This window comes from Podarcis vaucheri, assembly GCF_965113315.1.
Source record: "Podarcis vaucheri genome assembly, chromosome: 2".
Lineage (NCBI taxonomy): Eukaryota > Metazoa > Chordata > Lepidosauria > Squamata > Lacertidae > Podarcis > Podarcis vaucheri.
In genome coordinates, this window is record NC_138760.1 from 122,072,990 (window position 1) to 122,092,446 (window position 19,457).

Genomic DNA, 19,457 nt, shown 5'->3' on the forward strand with positions numbered 1-19,457 from the left:
AAAATTGGTCTATCTCAGTCTCTTTTTGCGGCCCTTGCGTATATAGTTGTTTAAAGTATCTCTGGAAGCACTTTCTGATTTCCTCGGGGTTCTGGATATTTCTCCCTTCAATCTCTAGGTTTGTGACCGTATTCAATTTTTGTCTCTTTTTCAACTGCCATGCTAGCAGTTTCCCACATTTATTTGCTGATTCAAATGTCCTTTGTTTCATTAACTTAATTTTCCACTCAACTTCTTGATTTATCAGTTTGACATATTGTGCTTGGTGAAATTTAATTTCTCTCAGAATCGCCTGTGACTTTGGTTTCAGTCTTAATTTTTTCTCACCTTCTCTTATTTTCTCCAAAATCTTGTCCTTTTTCTCATTCTGTGTTCTTTTCTTTATCATATTCTGTTGTATCAAAAAACCCCTCATTAAAGAATAAGTATTCTGGGCTTCCTATCTCTCCCAATGGACAGGTGCAAAGTCTCTGAGCATACGGGACCCTTCTAAAGGCTTCATCCAGGACCGGCGAGGGAAGAGCCGACCTTCTGGCGAGTGTAAAAGCCCTTCTTGCATCCCTAGATACGAGAAAGAAGAGATATGCTGCCGGTGCGGCTATATCTCTCTCGATTTCTCCAATTCTATAGTCGGGGCACCATGCACAGTCCTCCTGTCTCTCAGTGTCTAATATTCTTTGCCTGAACGTAGCTTTTGCCTGGCCCAAGCCCAGACTTAGAAGGGCTGGAGGGGCAAAATCCAGTTTCTGGAGGGTGTTCAGGACTGCAGTCTGCCAGCCCTACTTGGAATTGGTCACAGAGGATCAATGGGGCTATCCCTCGGGGGAGAAGGTTCAATGTCAGCCACTTGTAGATTGCTATTAGGCAGATGCTAGCCTCCACTCTCATCATCCCCATTTCCAATCTAACCCATGCATTTGAGACACATCTGGGGACTTGGAGGAGAGCTCTTAGAAGTCTAGATTGAACTCTCTCAAGGGGGGAGAAAGCAGAGGAAGGTGGGCCCAAAAAGGAACCATAGAGGAGTTGTGCCAAAGTTTTGGCCTTCTATAATTTTAGAGCTGCGGGAATGAAGAAACCCCCTTGTGCTCTGAAGAATTTAAGGATACAATTAGGGGGTGCCCAATTGGGGCTTCTCCAGGGGCAGCAGAATGTCTTGGGCAGGAGAATCCCTGCAGGGGCTCTCAGACTCCCTTGGCTTCTTCTTCCCTCCCTCCCAGGAAGCTGCAACTTGCTCTGGATTCTGCACTTCTCAGGAAGCTGAACCTGCAAACCTAGCTGAGACTGAACCTGCAAGCCTGGCCAGGATGGAAGGAGGAAGATGGACGGTTGACCTGGTCAGGCTCTCTCCCGCATCCCTCCCCACAACCTCTGAGCATTCCCTCCCAGGACCCTTGGAGAAATCTGGTGAGTTCCAGTTGAGAGGAGATGGGGACGGGGACAGATGGATGGTGGAGGGAGAAAGAGGAAAAGATGGAGAGGAGACAAATGGAAGGAAGTTCCTGACAGGAAGAAGGAAGGGGAGAGGCCTTCTCAGAAGCAGCTCTTTGTTTCTTGAATCCTTTTCCTAAAGTAGTGGGGGCAGATTTTCTTCTTCCAGGCTTTGAAATCTTAGGTGTTATTTCCACGGCAAGAATAATTGATGATAATGATGTTGCACACCAATCCTGAAAAGTGGGTGAAGGGGAATGGAAATGCTTCCCATAACTATTTATAATTAATAATTAATTGATTGCATGGAGCCCGGACAGCCCCGTGGTTTTCCACGGATCTGAGGGCAATGAAACAATCGTTGAGACGGCTAGAGCGCCGGTGGCGGATAACTCATTCCGAATCTGACCGGACACAGGTTAGAGCTCAACGTCGAGCCTACCAAGTGGCGATAGCGACGGCGAAGAAGAATTTCTTCACCGCCTCTATTGCATCTGCAGAAAACAGCAGCAGGAGACTTTTTCAGGTGGTTCACAATTTAGTGGAACCACCTGCAACATCGGGGCCCAGTACGGGCCACATGTTCTCCTGCAATGATTTTGCAAAGTTTTTTGCAGATAAAATCGCTCAGATTCGGGAAGAAGTAGACTCCACCGTGGGAGCAGGGCCGGGGCGGGAGAGTGCTAGAGTTCTGTCTAGTCAAGTTGAGTGGGATCAATTCCAATCTGTTACCTCCGAGGATGTGGACAGGCTGCTTGGACGAGTGAAACCAACCACCTGTCTCCTGGATCCTTGCCCATCCTGGCTTATAAAAGCTAGCCGGGAAGGACTGGGCGATGGGCTTCGTGGGGTGGTGAATGCTTCCCTCCGTGAGGGAGCCTTCCCAGACCCGCTGAAAGAGGCGGTTATTAAACCGCTTCTTAAAAAACCATCTTTAGATGCGGCCACGATGGCCAACTATCGCCCAGTCTCAAATCTTCCATTCCTGGGCAAGGTGATTGAGCGAGCAGTTGCCGAACAACTCCAGGCACGCCTGGAAGAAGCGGACCATTTGGATCCCTTCCAGTCGGGATTCAGGCCTCATCATGGGACTGAAACTGCCTTGGTCGCACTGGTTGATGATCTCCGGCGGGCTAGGGACAAAGGTGAGAGCTGTTTCCTAGTTCTGCTGGATCTCTCAGCGGCGTTTGATACCATCGACCATAGCATCCTTCTGGACCGTCTTGAGGGGCTGGGAGCTGGGGGCACTGTTATACAGTGGTTCCGCTCCTTCCTCCTGGGCCGTGTTCAGAAAGTGGTGGGGGGGGATGAGTGTTCAGACCCCTGGGCTCTCACTTGTGGGGTGCCTCAGGGTTCTGTCCTCTCCCCCATGCTTTTCAACATTTACATGCGGCCGCTGGGAGAGATCATCAGGAGGTTTGGGCTGGGTGTTCATCAGTATGCGGATGATACCCAGCTCTACCTCTCTTTCAAATCAGAACCAGTGAAGGCGGTGAAGGTCCTGTGTGAGTGTCTGGAGGCGGTTGGAGGATGGATGGCGGCTAACAGATTGAGGTTGAATCCTGACAAGACAGAAGTACTGTTTTGGGGGGACAGGAGGCGGGCAGGTGTGGAGGATTCCCTGGTCCTGAATGGGGTAACTGTGCCCCTGAAGGACCAGGTGCGCAGCCTGGGAGTCATTTTGGACTCACAGCTGTCCATGGAGGCACAGGTTAAATCTGTGTCCAGGGCAGCTGTTTACCAGCTCCATCTGGTACGTAGGCTGAGACCCTATCTGCCTGCGGACTGTCTCGCCAGAGTGGTGCATGCTCTGGTTATCTCCCGCTTGGACTACTGCAATGCACTCTACGTGGGGCTACCTTTGAAGGTGACTCGGAAACTACAACTAATCCAGAATGCAGCAGCTAGACTGGTGACTGGGGGCGGCCGCCGAGACTATATAACACCGGTCTTGAAAGACCTGCATTGGCTCCCAGTACGTTTCCGAGCACAATTCAAAGTGTTGGTGCTGACCTTTAAAGCCCTAAACGGCCTCGGTCCAGTATACCTGAAGGAGCGTCTCCACCCCCATCATTCTGCCCGGACGCTGAGGTCCAGCGCCCAGGGCCTTCTGGCAGTTCCCTCATTGCGAGAAGCAAAGCTACAGGGAACCAGGCAGAGGGCCTTCTCGGTAGTGGCGCCCGCCCTGTGGAACGCCCTTCCAGCAGATGTCAAAGCGATAAACAACTACCTGACATTCAGGAGACAGCTTAAGGCAGCCCTGTTTAGGGAAGTTTTTAACGTTTGATATTTTATTGTATTTTTGTTTTCTGTGGAAGCCGCCCAGAGTGGCTGGGGAGGCCCAGCCAGATGGGCAGGGTATAAATAATAAATTATTATTATTATTATTATTATTATGCATTTAAATTGTTTCTGTTACTCTTATTTTTTATAGACAGGGTCAGAATGATACATTCCACCAGCACTAAAACACAATACAGTGGTACCTCGCAAGACGAATGCCTCGCAAGACAAAAAACTCGCTAGACGAAAGGTTTTTTCGTTTTCGATTTGCCTCGCAAGACGAATTCCCCTATGGGCTTGCTTCGCAAGACGAAAACGTCTCGTGACTTTGTTAAACCGTTAAAACCGTGCTTCGCAAGACGAAAAATTCACTAGACGGCAAAACTTGCGGAACGAATTAATTTCGTCTTGCGAGGCACCACTGTAAATGCATGCACCTTCCCAGTCTGGTGAGGTTCAGGGACAAAGGACCAGTTATCATGATACACGATTCCTGTGGCTGGAGGCTCTACACTTAGGATTGGGCATATAAAGTCAAAGAGCGGATGGTATTATAAGCAAATTGTGTAAACTTGCCAATCTTACAGACTGGGGTTGTGTGTGAGAGGGAGGGAGGGAGAGAGTGGGATTATAATTTATAGCGCCCCTGTGTAATGGCTTAGTTCTCCCGCACAGACGCGAGACAACTCCAGTAGTAATTATCTCACGTTTATTCCTCAAACTCACAAATCACTGTGGAGCTCAGTCTTCAGCCTGTTCATCCCAGCTTGCAGTTGCCGAGTCCTCCAGCAAAGAAGCCCCCACTTTCGCTTTCTTTTCCCCTCTTCTCGCAGATTCTCTTGAGCCTACGATTTTTTGGACACGCTATTTCCAGGGTCTCTGTGTCAGAGCTCAAACCGGAGCTAACAGTCTGTGCCCCGCCCCCGCCGGCACACCCTCTTCCTGCTCTTTGTTCTTTGCTCCTGCTGCAGCTTGGCTGTTCCTCCCCTGCTTCACATTCCAACCGAATCCCATCTCTTGCGTTCTCAGGCTCTGTCAGCGGAGGCACGAGAGGCTTGAGATTCACAGAGCTGACACCCTGTAATTTTGTCCGTCCCTAAGCTTCCATGGAGATACTGTGGTACAACCTTGGAGCAAATTTCAACATAAGTACACAAAGCCAACAAAGAGACTCAGAGGTTTATAGTGGCACCAGCTTTCCTGGTCAAGAGTCCACTTTGTCAGACTGCAGCCCACACAAGCGTAGGCCATAATACATGTATCTGCCTTTAAGGGCTGCAAAAGATGAATAAACAGAAGCGTAGTTCATCTATGGAATCTATCCTACAGGAGACAGTGACAGCCAGCAACTTGGATAGCTTGAAGAAAAGGATAAGACTGACGTCTCTGCTCTGCCTTTGTGGTTCTAGGCAATAATGCTTCTTGATACTAGTTTCTGAAAAGCACAGGAATCATAGAATCATAGAATCATAGAGTTGGAAGAGACCACAAGGGCCATCGAGTCCAACCCCCTGCCAAGCAGGAAGGCAGAGAAGACTCTTGTGCTCCAGTCCTGCTTGCCGGTTTCCCACAGGCATCTGGTTGGCCTCTGTGAGAAGAGGATGCTGGACTAGGTGGGCCTTTGCCTGATCCAGAAGGCTCTTCTTAGGTTCCAATATATTGCTATATTTTTACAGTTACATGTAGCACTTAAGTTTTACTTATTTCACAAGGGAAATACCCTTACTTGAGCCTGAGATCATTTCCTCACTTGAAAAAGAAAAATACAGAGATGTGTCTAATTCCACCATAGATCTGTATTACAAAACGATGGTGCCTTATTAAGTTTGAATGGAGTGATCATGTGTTGCTCTTGCCACTATCTCATCAGCTTTCGTAAAATTTGGAACCTAGAGAGGACAGTGGAGAATGAAGGTGTTAAAATGAGAGAAGGTGCAGATTGGGATTGACATGCGTTCAGTTCCCTTTTTGTCTTTCTTGAAAGTCTAACAGGATTCTTTTTCCTCCCAGACTCCCAAACAGGTGAGGAAGATGAAATTCAGAATTCTATGGAGCCACATGTGAATTTATGGGGGAAAATAAAGAAATTGAGGATACAACAAAAAAGTCACAAAGGAGAGAAACTATTTGAATGTACGGAATGTGGAAAGAGCTTCAGTCAAAATGATACACTTAGAAGACACCAACGAACTCACACAGGGGAGAAACCATTTGAATGTATTGAATGTGGAAAGAGCTTCTGTCAAAGTGGAGCACTTAGAAGACACCAACAAACTCATACAGGGGAGAAACTATTTGAATGTTTTGAGTGTGGAAAGAGCTTCAGTAAAAGTGTAGCACTTAGAATACACCAAAGAACTCACACAGGGGAGAAACCATTTGAATGTTTTGAGTGTGGAAAGAGCTTCAGTGAAAGTGGAGCACTTAGAATACACCAAAGAACTCACACAGGGGAGAAACCATTTGAATGTTTTGAGTGTGGAAAGAGCTTCAGTGTTAGTGGATCACTTAGAATACACCAAAGAATTCACACAGGGGAGAAACCATTTAAATGTATGGAGTGTGGTAAGAGCTTCTGTGATAGTGGAAGTCTTAGAATACACAAAAGAATTCACACAGGGGAGAAACCATTTGAATGTTTTGAGTGTGGAAAGAGCTTCAGTCGAAATGATACACTTAGAAAACACCAACGAACTCATACAGGGGAGAAACAATTTAAATGTATTGAATGTGGAAAGAGCTTCAGTGAAAGTGAAAAACTTAGAATACACCAAAGAATTCACACAGGGGAGAAACCATTTGAATGTTTTGAATGTAGAAAGAGCTTCAGTGAAAGTGGAAAACTTAGAAGACACCAACGAACTCACACAGGGGAGAAACCATTTGAATGTTTTGAGTGTAGAAAGAGCTTCAGTGAAAGTCGATCACTTAGAATACACCAACGAACTCACACAGGGGAGAAACCATTTAGATGTATTGAATGTGGAAAGAGTTTTAGCATAAGCGGAGCACTTAGAATGCACCAACGAACTCATACAGGGGAGAAACCATTGAAATGTGTTGAATGTGGAAAGAGCTTCAGTCAAAGTGGATCACTTAGAAGACATCAACGAACTCACACGGGGGAGAAACCATTTAAATGTGTTGAATGTGGAAAGAGCTTCAGTGATAGTGGAAAACTTAGAGTACACCAACGAATTCACACGGGGGAGAAACCATTTAAATGTATTGAATGTGGAAAGAGCTTCTGTGAAAGTGGAGCACTTAGAAGACATCAACGAACTCACACAGAGGAAAAATCACAGATACTTTAATAAACCGTATAGGTGTTCTTTACCTTTCCTTCTATGCTTCCCTGCAATACTGATAAAATCAAACCACGCCAATGCTTTCAGCCCCAGAAGAGGAGCTCTCCTTGGTGTCAGGGGAGGGGTCCAAGGGTGTATCTGAAGCCCTGCCATTCCTTCTGTCCCTGGCCCCTTCCCCTCCTCTCTCTGCCATACCAGGGCCACTCTTGACTCCACAGCAGGAGACTGGATCTGTCTGTGATGGTGAGATGTCCTGGGTGGTTGAAGGACCACTTCCTGCTTCCTGGAGCTCCATCCTGCCTTCTCATGCAAGGTGGAGTCATGAAGCAGGTGAAGGCTGAGCACACCTAAGGGTGGCGGGGGGGTGGGATTCTGCTTAACCTTTCCCTGTCTGCTCCTTTTCTGGATCCATATCCCCACACAAAAAGGGGCAGTGTGAGGGCGCAATCAGTGTTATGGAGCTGCACTGAAAATCATTTCTTTGTGACTATAAGAGGCCCTTCTCAAAAAAACAAGCATCAAGAGTATTTAAGCTATAGAATTTAAAACTAACAGATAATTACAAAAAAAGAAAGCAGTCTGGTGCTACATTGCGTAGGAGTTACTTAGCACACTGTACCTGCGGCTTCCTTTGAAAAGAGCTCAGAAACTTCAATGGCTCAAAGAGCTGCAGACACTTTGCTGACCAGGGCTGGCTATAGGCAGCATAGGACTCCCATATTAGAACAGCTCCGTCTGCCTAATTGTCTGTTTCTGGACACAATCAATGTGTCCACAAGAAGAGGAAGATAGATTTGAGGAAGGCCAAGTCGAAGCACATCCAGTACCAGGAGTTCCAAGGGCAGCTGCACCAGGAGAAGGTCAAGTCGCTGAAAACGGACCTGTTGGGTAACCTGTGGCCCCTCCAGATGATGTGAAATTGCAACTCACGTCTTCTTTAGCCATTGGCCACGCTGGCTGGGGCTCATGGGAGCTGGAGTCCAAGGATCTAGGTCCACAAATGCCAGGGGCATTTCAAATCCCTCCTCAGTCGTGAAGCCGATTGGGCAACTTAAAGCTGGTCACCATCTTTATGCGAAACCTCCCTCGCAGGGTTGCTGTGTGCGTGAAAGCAATATATCTTGTGGTGGGCTTCATGAGGGGAGTGTGGAACAGAAATGTAATTCATAGGTAAGAAGACAGGAAATAGTTCTGAATCTGACTGAAAATAAAGGATTCTTTGTCTCCAAATTGCATATAGCAAGCACCTGTGTTGTTGAACTCTAGCTGAAGTTTCAGCATCTGGTTCCTCAGCACTCTGCACTCTCTCTCTCTGGAAACCTCCAGCTGTCAGGTGACAGGAACCAGCCAATGCCTCCCAGTTCAGAAACAGTCTGCCAAGAGCTGAGATTGGAAGTGGACAACCAAGGAAACTTAGGGGAGCATTTTCATTTCCATGCTTATGAATATTGATTTGAATCAATTCATCTGATGTGTTCAAAATAGTAGAGAAAATTTATGGTTAACACCACCTTGGGACAGTTTTGACAGGAATTCGGGGAACTAGGAATATTTTTAGTTCCATCAGGGTTGATGGATCAGCAAATAGCTAGAGAGGATTAAGGGGTGGGGGCGGGAATCAGGCCTTGTTTCTCAAGTGACAGATAACCGATTCCACAGTTCTTAAATGTGACCATTTGCGACCCAAGATCTACCCACCAGGGAAGAATGGCAGATGAAGGTGATAGACTATATGGAACTGGCGGAAATGACTGGCAGGATCCAAGACCAGGGAGAAGAGTTGGTGGAAGAAGATTGGGAGAAATTTAAAGACTATTTACAGAAACATTGTAAAATTAATGAATGTTAGAAAGATATTGGAATGAACTTATGTGGTTTTAGCAGAAATGTTATAAAGGATTAGGAAAAAATAGACTGTTAATTGGTGAAACGAGGGAAAGTAAAGTTATATCATATTAAGATAAATTACAGGACAAAAATTGTAAAAGATGGAAAGGATTTGCTGAAATAGTTAACCGAACTAGAATACAAAAAGGGGAGGTGTGAGGAGGTCAAGAAAACAAGCTAACGAATGATAAGTTATAGGAAGATTCGATGTGTTATTTTTTTAATGGACTTTATTTTTCTGTTTTTGTATTTTTTCTTTTTTTTCTTTTCTTATTATGATGTGTTGTTTTTGATGTTGTTTAATATGATGTTATTATTTTTTATTTTTGTAACCTTTAAAACCTTAATAAATATTATTAAAAATATATAAATAAATGTGACCATTTGCTGCCTCCCAAAATTATGCTTAAGCCTTTCCCCTCCCCCCAAAAAACAACAACAACTCAAACATGGTAGCTGGTCTTGTCAAACGGGCCAATATAAGGTTCATTTGGCAAGTTTGTTGTTGTTTAGTCGTTTATTTGTGTCCGACTCTTCATGACCCCATGGACCAGAGCACGCCAGGCATTCCTGTCTTCTACTGCCTCCCGCAGCTTGGTCAAACTCATGTTCGTAGCTTTGAGGACACTGTCCAACCATCTCGTCCTCTGTCGTCCCCTTCTCCGTGTGCCCTCCATCTTTCCCAACATCAGGGGGGTCTTTTCCAGGGAGCCTTTTCTTCCCATGAGGTGGGCAAAGTATTGAAACCTCAGCTTCAGTATGTGTCCTTCCAGTGAGCACACAGGGCTGATCTCCTTCGGAATGGATAGGTTTGATCTTCTTGCAGTCCATGGGACTCTCAAGAGTCTCCTCCAGCACCATAATTCTTCTTTTTTTAATAAATAATATTTATTAAAGTTTCAAAGAATTACAAAAAGAAAAAGAAAACAGAAAAAACAAAGTACAGAAAAATAAAAACAATTAAAAACAAATCAATCTTTACAAGTCTTTCATTTACTTGTTTCCCTGACCTCCTCACACCTCCCTTTTTTGTATTCTAGTTCAATTGGTTACTTCAGCAAATCCTTTCCATTTTTGCTTTTATCTTAATGATTTATCTTAATATATTGTAACTTTACATTCTCACCTATTCATGATCTAATTTTACCTAATTCTATAACATTACTGCTAAAACCGCATAACTTCATTCCAGCATCCTTCTAACATTCCTTAATTTTACAATGTTTCTGTAGATAGTCTTTAAATTTCTTCCAATCTTCTTCTGCTGACTCTTCTCCCTGGTCTCGGATTCTACCAGTCATTTCTGCCAGTTCCATGTACTCCATCACCTTCATCTGCCATTCTTCCCGGGTGGGTAGATCTTGTGTCTTCCAATACTTTGCGATAAGTATTCTTGCTGCTGTTGTAGCATACATTAAAAAATTTCTATCCTTCTTTAACACCAACTGGCCGACCATGCCCAGGAGAAAGGCCTCTGGTTTCTTCAGAAAGGTATATTTAAATACCTTTTTCATTTCATTATAGATCATCTCCCAGAAAGCCTTAATCCTTGGGCACGTCCACCAAAGGTGAAAGAATGTACCTTCAGTCTCTTTACATTTCCAACATTTATTGTCAGGCACATGATATATTTTTGCGTGCCTAACTGGTGTCTTGTACCACCTGTATATCATTTTCATAATATTCTCTCTTAAGGCATTACATGCCGTGAACTTCATACCTGTGGTCCATAACTGTTCCCAGTCAGCCAGCATAATGTTGTGTCCCACATCTTGTGCCCATTTAATCATAGCAGATTTCACCGTTTCATCCTGAGTGTTCCATTTCAACAGCAAGTTATACATTCTTGACAGAGTCTTAGTTTGGGGGTCTAACAGTTCTGTTTCCAATTTTGATTTTTCCACCTGGAAGCCAATCTTCTTGTCCAAATTGTATGCCTCCGTTATTTGATAATAATGAAGCCAATCTCGCACTTTGTTTTTTAGTTTTTCATAGCTCTGCAATTTTAATTTATCTCCCTCTTGTTCCAAAATTTCCCAATATTTCGGCCATTTAGCCTCCATATTGAGCTTTTTCTGAGCCTTCGCTTCCATTGGTGACAACCACCTTGGGGTTTTATTTTCAAATAAGTCCTTATATCTTATCCAGACATTAAATATTGCTTTCCTGACAATATGGTTTTTAAACGCTTTATGTGCTTTGACCTTAAAGGTAAAGGTAAAGGTACCCCTGCCCGAACGGGCCAGTCTTGACAGACTCTGGGGTTTGTGCGCCCATCTCACTCAAGAGGCCGGGGGCCAGCGCTGTCCGGAGACACTTCCGGGTCACGTGGCCAGCGTGACAAAGCTGCATCTGGCGAGCCAGCGCAGCACACGGAACGCCGTTTACCTTCCCGCTGGTAAGCGGTACCTATTTATCTACTTGCACCCGGGGGTGCTTTCGAACTGCTAGGTTGGCAGGCGCTGGGACCGAGCAGCGGGAGCGCACCCCGCCGCGGGGATTCGAACCGCCGACCTTTCGATCGGCAAGCCCTAGGCGCTGAGGCTTTTACCCACAGCGCCACCCGCGTCACCCGCTTTGACCTTATCATACCACAAATATGCATGCCACCCAAATACATTATTGAAACCTCCTAAATCCAAAATGTCTGAGTTTTCAAGAAGCAGCCATTCTTTCAGCCAGCAAAAAGCAGCTGATTCATAGTAAAGTTTAAGGTCTGGCAGGGCAAATCCACCTCTTTCTTTTGCATCAGTTAGTATTTTAAATTTTATTCTGGGCTTCTTGCCCTGCCAGACAAATCTAGAAATATCTCTCTGCCACTTCTTGGCAATACATTCATTTTTATCACAGCAATACGGCCTAGCAATGAAAGCTTCAGATTTGACCATATTTCTAAATCCTTTTTCACTTCCGTCCAGCATTTTTCATAATTATCTTTGAATAAATTCACATTCTTGGCAGTCATATTAACCCCCAGGTATTTCACTCTCTTAACCAATGTTAAACCTGTCTCCTTCTGAAACCTCTCCCTCTCAGTCACTGTTAGATTTTTCTCTAAAACCTTAGTTTTTAACTTACTCAACTTGAATCCTGCAACCTGACCAAATTCTTGAATCAGTTCCAATACTCTTTTAGTACTAGATCCTGGCTCCTGTAATGTCAATACTAGATCACCAGCAAATGCTTTCAATTTGTACTGTTTGGCTCCGACTTGTATACCGTTAACCAATTGGTCCCTTCTAATCATATTTAAGAGAACCTCCAGGACCGATATAAAAAGCAATAGGGAAATTGGGAACCTTGTCGTGTTCCCTCCAGCACCATAATTCAAAAGCATCAATTCTCCATCGATCAGCCTTCTTTATGGTCCGGCTCTCACTTCCATACATCACTACTGGGAAAACCATAGCTTTAACTATACGGACCTTTGTTGGCAAGGTGATATCTCTGCTTTTTAAGATGCTGTCTAGGTTTGTCATTGCTTTTCTCCCAAGAAGCAGGCGCTTTTTAATTTCATGACTGCTGTCACCATCTGCAGTGATCATGGAGCCCTAGAAAGTAAAATCTCTCACTGCCTCCATTTCTTCCTCTTCTATTTGCCAGGAGGTGATGGGACCAGTGGCCATCATCTTCGGTTTTTTGATGTTGAGCTTCAGACCATATTTTGCGGTCTCCTCTTTCACCCTCATTAAGAGGTTAATTCCTGCTCACTTTCTGCCATCAAGGTTGTGTCATCTGCATATCTGAGGTTGTTGATATTTCTTCCGGCAATCTTAATTCTGGCTTGGGATTCATCCACTCCAGCCTTTCGCATGTTGAATTCCGCATATAAGTTAAATAAGCGGGGAGCAATATAGAGCATTGTTGTAAAGGTAAAGTAAAGGTACCCCTGCCCGTACGGGCCAGTCTTGCCAGACTCTAGGGTTGTGCGCTCATCTCACTCTATAGGCCGGGAGCCAGCGCTGTCCGCAGACACTTCCGGGTCACGTGGCCAGCGTGACAAGCTGCATCTGGTGAGCCAGCGTAGCACACGGAACTGTTAGGATACTGCCAGGGAGGTAAAGTCCATCTGAGCCCCCATGCCGGCTGCCGGACGATCCATCAACCTCCTGTAGATTCAGTATCAGCAATTAGCGACACGAAGCCTAAGAAATAGCTTGCCACATTCTTGGGCTGGTGCACACTCTGTCAGCAGAATTCACACAGCAAAAGTTGCACTCAGGAGAGTATCATTTAGAATGTTTATTCAGCGTTGGTCAGAACAAAGAACAAACATGACTGCCTGCTAGCGTGTTCTGGCGCAGAGAGAGAGAAAAAGAAAGCAATAGCAAACATAAACATCCTGTAAAAGGAAATGTGCAGACTCTGTGACTCACAAGCCTGCTCTCTCTTAAGGTGGAACGGAAATATCCTAACATCCTCCCCCTTTCCGTGTAACCTGTAGTACCTGTGGTTCAACCCATTTGCAACCTCTTTACGTAAACCTTAAGTTGTTCTCTGTTAACAACCTTAGACAACAGATCAGCAGGAATTTCATTTCCTGCCATGTAGGACACCTGAATCAGTCCTTTCTGAATACACACTCTTGCACGATGTAGCTTAATCTGCAAGTACTTGGTTCTTTGCTTGCAACTCTCTGAGTTCAGCAAAGCCAAACAGGATCTATTGTCTTGATACACTTGTATAGGACATTTCACAGTAACCCCAATGTCCTTAAACAGTTGCATCAACCATTCACAATCCATGAGTGAAAATGACAATGCATTGAGTTCGGCTTCACAGGAACTTAGGCTCACTGTCGTCTGCTTTTTGCACAGCCAGTCAAACAGACAGTGGTTGTACATGTAGCACACTCCAGAAGTGCTTGTACCATCCGTGGTGTCACTTCCAAAACTTGCATCTGCAAAGATTTCAAGACCTCCAGTCTTCTGACTGGTGAACCTCAGCCTGTAGTGCATAGTCCCTTTCAAATAGCGGGCTATGCGCTTCAGAGCTTTCCAATCCTGAACAGTAAAATTGTTAGCATGTCTGCTAAGCAGGTTAGTGCTTACAACAATGTCAGGTCTTGAGCAGTTACAGATAGGCAGCCGTGTTGGTCTGCCATAGTCAAAACAAAAAATTTTTTTCCTTCCAGTAGCACCTTAAAGACCAACTAAGTTAGTTCTTGGTATGAGCTTTCGTGTGCATGCATCTGTGCATGCATGTGTGTATCTGAAGAATTGTGCATGCACACGAAAGCTCATACCAAGAACTAACTTAGTTGGTCTTTAAGGTGCTACTGGAAGGTCTTGAGCATCTAGCAATGAAATTCAACTTGCCTAGAATGCATCTGTACAGCGTAGTGTCAGAAAACGCTTCAGCAGTACCATCTACTTGGTAACCTATCACCATCGGTGTGTCTGCTGGGTTTGCATCAACCAAATTCAACCTGGTTAATACATCAGCAATTTTCTGTGTTTGGTGTACCAGAAAATTACCTGCTTGGTCCCTCTCCACCTGCAGAGAAAGATAGTTGGATACCTCACCAAGATCCTTCATGTCAAAGTGCTCCTTCAGCTGAGCTAGGGTGCTTTGGTAAAAAGCCTGATTCTTCCAAAATATCAAAAGATCATCAACAAAACATAAACAATACAGTTTGTTTTGCCCCTCCTCCTTGACAAACACACATGGATCAGCTTTGCCCTGGTGAAAACCTAGAGAAAGCAATGTCTCAGTGAGTTTTGTGTTCCAACACCTGGCACTCTGCTTGAGACCATATAAGGATTTCCGCAGTTTACAGACCATTCCCTTCTGTATCTGCATTCCATCAGGTGGAAGCATGTACAGCTGCTCCTCCAAAATCCCGTACAAAAAAGCTGTATTAATGTCATGATGGGAAACATGCAGTTTCTCCTCTGCAGCTATCTTGAGCATCAGCCGAATGCTCTCATATTTGACGGTGGGCGAGTAGGTCTCGTGGTAATGCTGTCCTGGTACCTGTGAAAAACCTCTGGCAACCAATCTGGCTTTGTGTCTGACAACCTTGCCATTCTGATCTGTCTTGGCCTTGAAGACCCATTTGCTGCCAACCAGTCTCATTCCTGGGACTACCAGTACCAGTTCCCAAGTTTGGTTCCTATTCAAGGAATCAACTTCAGCCTTCATGGCATTTAGCCAAGGCTCAGCATCTTTAGAGGTTAACTCCTGAACCTCTTTGAAGCTTGAAGGTTCCCACACCTTCTCTGAGCTACTAAGAACAGCAGTTGCCGTCTTAGCAAACTCATCAGCAAATCTCTTTGGAGGTCTGCCTTTGGTCGCCCTTTCAGACCTGCGAACTAGACGTAAGTCTTCTGGATTCATCTCCTCCTTCTTAGGAGAAAAGTGACCAATGGTGAACAGCGGTTCTTCCAGTTCATTGTCAGACGCATCAGATGGTCTGACTGAGGCCTTTGCGCTCTTGTAGTCTGCTGTGTCATCACTGTCACTGACAGCAGCAGCAGCGCCACCAACTGAACTGGAATCCGAACTCTGATCATCATCATCATCCTCATCCTCAGTTTTCTCAACATTATCTGGTTTGTGCACACCACCTCCATCCTCCTCTGGGTAACTCTGGAAAATTCCCACATTTTCCCCCCACTTTGGATTGTACTCAACACTCTTGGTGAACTTAATGGACTTAGAGTTAGTCATCCATATCCTGTATGCACCTTTCTCGTAACCCATGAACAAACCATGTGCCCCACGCTTCCCAAGCTTGTTGCTTTGTGGGGTGTGTACCCACATGTCAGAACCAAAGATTTTCATGTACTTGACGTTCGGTTTCTTACCAAACATCTTCTTGTACGGAGTGCAACCTATGGGTGATGACAGTCTCCGATTAACGGTATAAACAACCGTTGACAGAGCTTCCCCCCAAAACTTCTCAGGGAGGTTGGCATCATGCAACAAGGTTTTCAGGCCTTGAAGCAAAGTTTGATTTCCTCGCTCCGCAAGTCCATTCATCCATGGCGATCTAGGCGTTGACAAGTCATGCTGGATTCCCTTCTCAGTCAGGAAAGCTTCAAACTGCTGAGAAGTGAACTCCCCGCCCCGATCGGTAAAAAGACAGCCGATACATTTACCACGAACATTCTCCAACCAAGCACAGAATGCCTTGAACTTAGGGAATGCTTGCGATTTCTGCTCAAGCATAAACACATGAATGTACCTGGAAAAAGAATCAATTAGAACCATGAAGTACCTTGCTCTTCCCAAAGATGGCGCAAGTGGACCAACCAGGTCTGCGTGCACTAGCTGGTAGGGTTTGGAAGCCTGCCTGCTAGACTCCTTGCCTTTTGGAGCAACCTTCACCTTGTTCTCTGCACAAGATACACATTTCATGTGATACTTACAAGGTTTGATGTTCAAACCTTCAACCAACTCTGGCATATTGGCTAGCGCTTGCCAAGAGAGGTGACAAAATCTTCGATGTGCATCGTGAATGCATCCTGCATGAAGAACTTTGTTAGTTTGTGCAACACAACAAGAATCAGCATTAGACACAACAGCATTGTCATCATAAGTTATACAGAATAAACCATCCATAAACTTTGCATGCAAAACGTCCTCTTTGCGTTTCCTGATGACACAGACGCTCCTCTTGAAGGAAATCTCAAAACCACGCCCAGTCAGCTGTGGGACACTTAGCAAATTGTCCGCAGCTCCTGGAACATAACGTACATTACTGATGGTTGTATGCAAACTTGCAAGTTTAACAGTCCCTTCTCCTGCAATTTGCAACGTCCTTCCATCAGCCAGGTGGATCTCTCCGTCTTGCGGTGTGAAGGAGATAAACAGGTGTCTATCCTTTGATAAATGGCGCCTGGCACCTGAGTCCACAATAAACCTGGCTTTTGGAGCAGTCTTTTCAGCAAGCAAAACCTTGTTTTCCACCGGCGTGGGCTTTTGCAGCTTGCCCCCCTGCTCCTGGCCATCAGACTTGCCTTTAGCCTTTGGTGAAGCAGTGCCAGCAAACAACGCTTTGTTTTCCACTGGCGTGGGCTCTTCACCCCCCCCTCTGCTTCGGGCCATCTGCAGGCATCTGTCTTTGTTTACCTCTGGCCTTCCGGCCTCTGCAAAGACGATGACCTTGGCTTCCACGAGAAACAGAGCTCTCAGCTGCTGACTCCTTGGCTCCCCCTGGAGGCCGGAATGCTGCCTGGGCTGACATCACAGTCTGCTCCCTCTGCAGCTTGCAACCGGTGCCCTCTGCATCCCTGCATTCACTCGCATTCTGGGGAACAGCCAGGACCTCCGATGCACTCACACCCTGGGCATTCAGACTCTGAGCTGGGACGATTGGCAGATGGGCAGCTTTCAAAGCATTCCACATCTTAGGTGCCGTCACGTTGCCAGCAAGCGTTTTTATTTCCTCTAGAGAGACGGACAAGACGATTATGTCAATGGCCCTCGAATCATGGGCCCTCCATCTATCTGTCAGAGGAACTGGAGGGGCTTGAGACACAGTATGCCATACTCCATACAGACGCAGCAAACTCTCACACCATTTTGCCCAGGTCTGATAATTTTTTTCATTTAACTTAGGGCATTCAGCAGCTTGGAAAAATTCCATTTCAGGTTTTCCTTGAGCCCAAGCCTCTCTCTTTACCTCAAAGAGTCCTTATCTTGGCAGCTCTGGCTCGGCTCCCAGGCCAATTAAGGTACCGCTCCGACGGGAAGGTAAACGGCGTTTCTGTGCGCTGCTCTGGTTCACCAGAAGTAGCTTAGTCATGCTGGCCACATGACCCAGAAGCTGTACGCCGGCTCCGTCGGCCAGTAAAGTGAGATGAACGCCGCAACCCCAGAGTTGTCTACAACTGGGTCTAATGGTCAGGGGTCCCTTTACTTTTACCATTACTTGAAGGACCAAACCAAGAATTACAACTATCTCTTCCTCAAAATGGTTCAGCCTCCGCCACCTTTACTGCAGTCAACTGAAGGCAACCAACTATGCCCTGGGCCCCCCGATCTTTCTCACTGCCAATGAAAACTAATAAATGAATAGGAAGAGAAGCTACCCATGTCACACTGACACAAACACCTTGCATATGAACTTCGTAAAATAATGAAAGTGTACTACCCCTCCCCCCCGCTCGCTCTCCCCACCTCTCAATTCCCCAGCCTTACACTGTATACAACATTAAAGTCTGTCTGTCTCTGAATTTTTATGATATCCAAAGTAACAGAGTAGCTTACAGTTAGGAAGCCAAATCGTTATTCTAGTTGATAGTTCCTTTTTACAGACTATACAGTGGCCAGACTCTTGCTATTCAAAAGAACATTACTTTCAAAATCATATAACTGAGAAGAATAGAAGAGGAGTCTGTAACCTGAAGTGTATGTAACCCGAGGTACCACTGTACAATCTTCTGCTTATTCAAACACGGGCACGTTCTCCCTTGAATTCTCTTATAGTTTGTTATGAAACATTTTTCTTTCACATCAGCAGTATTGTCTCTGTTTCTGCACAGGTTTCTGCTTATTAACATTTAGTGGCCGCCGGGACCACATAACACCGGTCCTGAGAGATCTGCATTGGCTCCCAGTACGTTTCTGAGCACACTTCAAAGTGTTGGTGCTGACATTTAAAGCCTTAAACGGCCTTGGTCCTGTATACCTGAAGGAGCATCTCCACCCCCATCGTTCAGCCCGGATACTGAGATCCAGAGCCGAGGGCCTTCTGGTGGTTCCCTCATTGCGAGAAGTGAGGTTACAGGGAACCAGACAGGGGGCCTTCTTTGTAGTGGCGCCCACCCTGTGAAACACCCTCCCTTCAGATGTGAAGGAAATAAGCAGCTATCCTATGTTTAAAAGACATCTGAAGGCAGCCCTGTTTAGGGAAGTTTTTAATATTTAATGCTGTACTGTTTTTAACACTTGATTGGAAGCTGCCCAGAGTGGCTGGGGAAACTCAGCCAGATGGGCAGGGTATAAATAATAAATTATTATTATTATTATTATTATTATTATTTATTATTATTAAATGATCTTCCTCTGCTTCACTTCAGATAATTCAGTGGGGCCTCTTCTCAGTTCATTCTCTTCTGGATCAGTGCCTTAATCCTTTCTCGATTCTGTAAATCACAGAATAACCATTGAGGTGTCCCCAGATGTTGTTGTCCAGTTCCCATCAGCTTCAGCCAGCAGGGCAGACAGTCAAGGATGATAGAAACTCTAATCTGGACCTCACCACCTGGACTCTGCTGCCCTATATCCTTCCCATTGAAACAACTGTGAAAATAAATTTTGGACGCTATAGATTTATCCTGGTCTGGAGCATGCAATGTCTTTTGTTTTGCAGCTGTGTGATTTGTGCTCATATTGTATTGTGGTGGCCATTGGCTATAAACAATAAAATGTATAGATACGGTAGATTGAACTGCAAAAATAAGTAATAAAATAATAAAATGATTTTATTTTTTTGGTCCTCACTCCCAAATGGTGTGTGTGTTTTTGCTTATATTGTGCTTTTGGTTATATTGGGGGTGGGGTGGGGAGTGGAGAAGTATGAAAGCCAAAAATGCTCCC

The 19,457-nt window shown here is 45.3% G+C and overlaps 2 protein-coding genes across 4 annotated transcripts in view; both read left to right on the top strand.

Moving 5' to 3' along the window:
* Positions 1–19,457, top strand: part of LOC309524632 (uncharacterized protein) — a 100,995-nt gene that overhangs the window by 21,547 nt on the left and 59,991 nt on the right. The gene's annotated exons all lie outside the window — the stretch shown is intronic.
* On the top strand, positions 1,128–19,340 carry LOC309524901 (uncharacterized protein). Of its 3 annotated transcripts, none has more exons than XM_082210120.1 (2): positions 1,128–1,407; positions 5,725–9,830. In XM_082210120.1, exons 1-2 carry the CDS (start codon positions 1,152–1,154, stop codon positions 7,026–7,028), a joined length of 1,560 nt encoding a protein of 519 aa, XP_082066246.1. In that variant the 5' UTR covers positions 1,128–1,151; the 3' UTR covers positions 7,029–9,830. The 3 variants fall into 3 exon arrangements, 1 of the variants encoding a protein (XP_082066246.1); XR_014216029.1 differs by lacking the exon at positions 5,725–9,830 and adding an exon at positions 18,938–19,340 and having other exon boundaries at positions 1,284–1,407; XR_014216030.1 differs by lacking the exon at positions 5,725–9,830 and adding an exon at positions 18,401–18,918 and having other exon boundaries at positions 1,369–1,407.

What these genes read in the sequence shown, in the direction of transcription:
- LOC309524901 (XM_082210120.1), top strand. Translation starts at nt 1,152, where the DNA reads ATGTCTTGGGCAGGAGAATCCCTGCAGGGGCTCTCAGACTCCCTTGGC. An exon ending in AGGACCCTTGGAGAAATCTG is followed by an intron (nt 1,408 to 5,724) that starts GTGAGTTCCAGT and finishes TTTTCCTCCCAG; the next exon opens with ACTCCCAAACAGGTGAGGAA.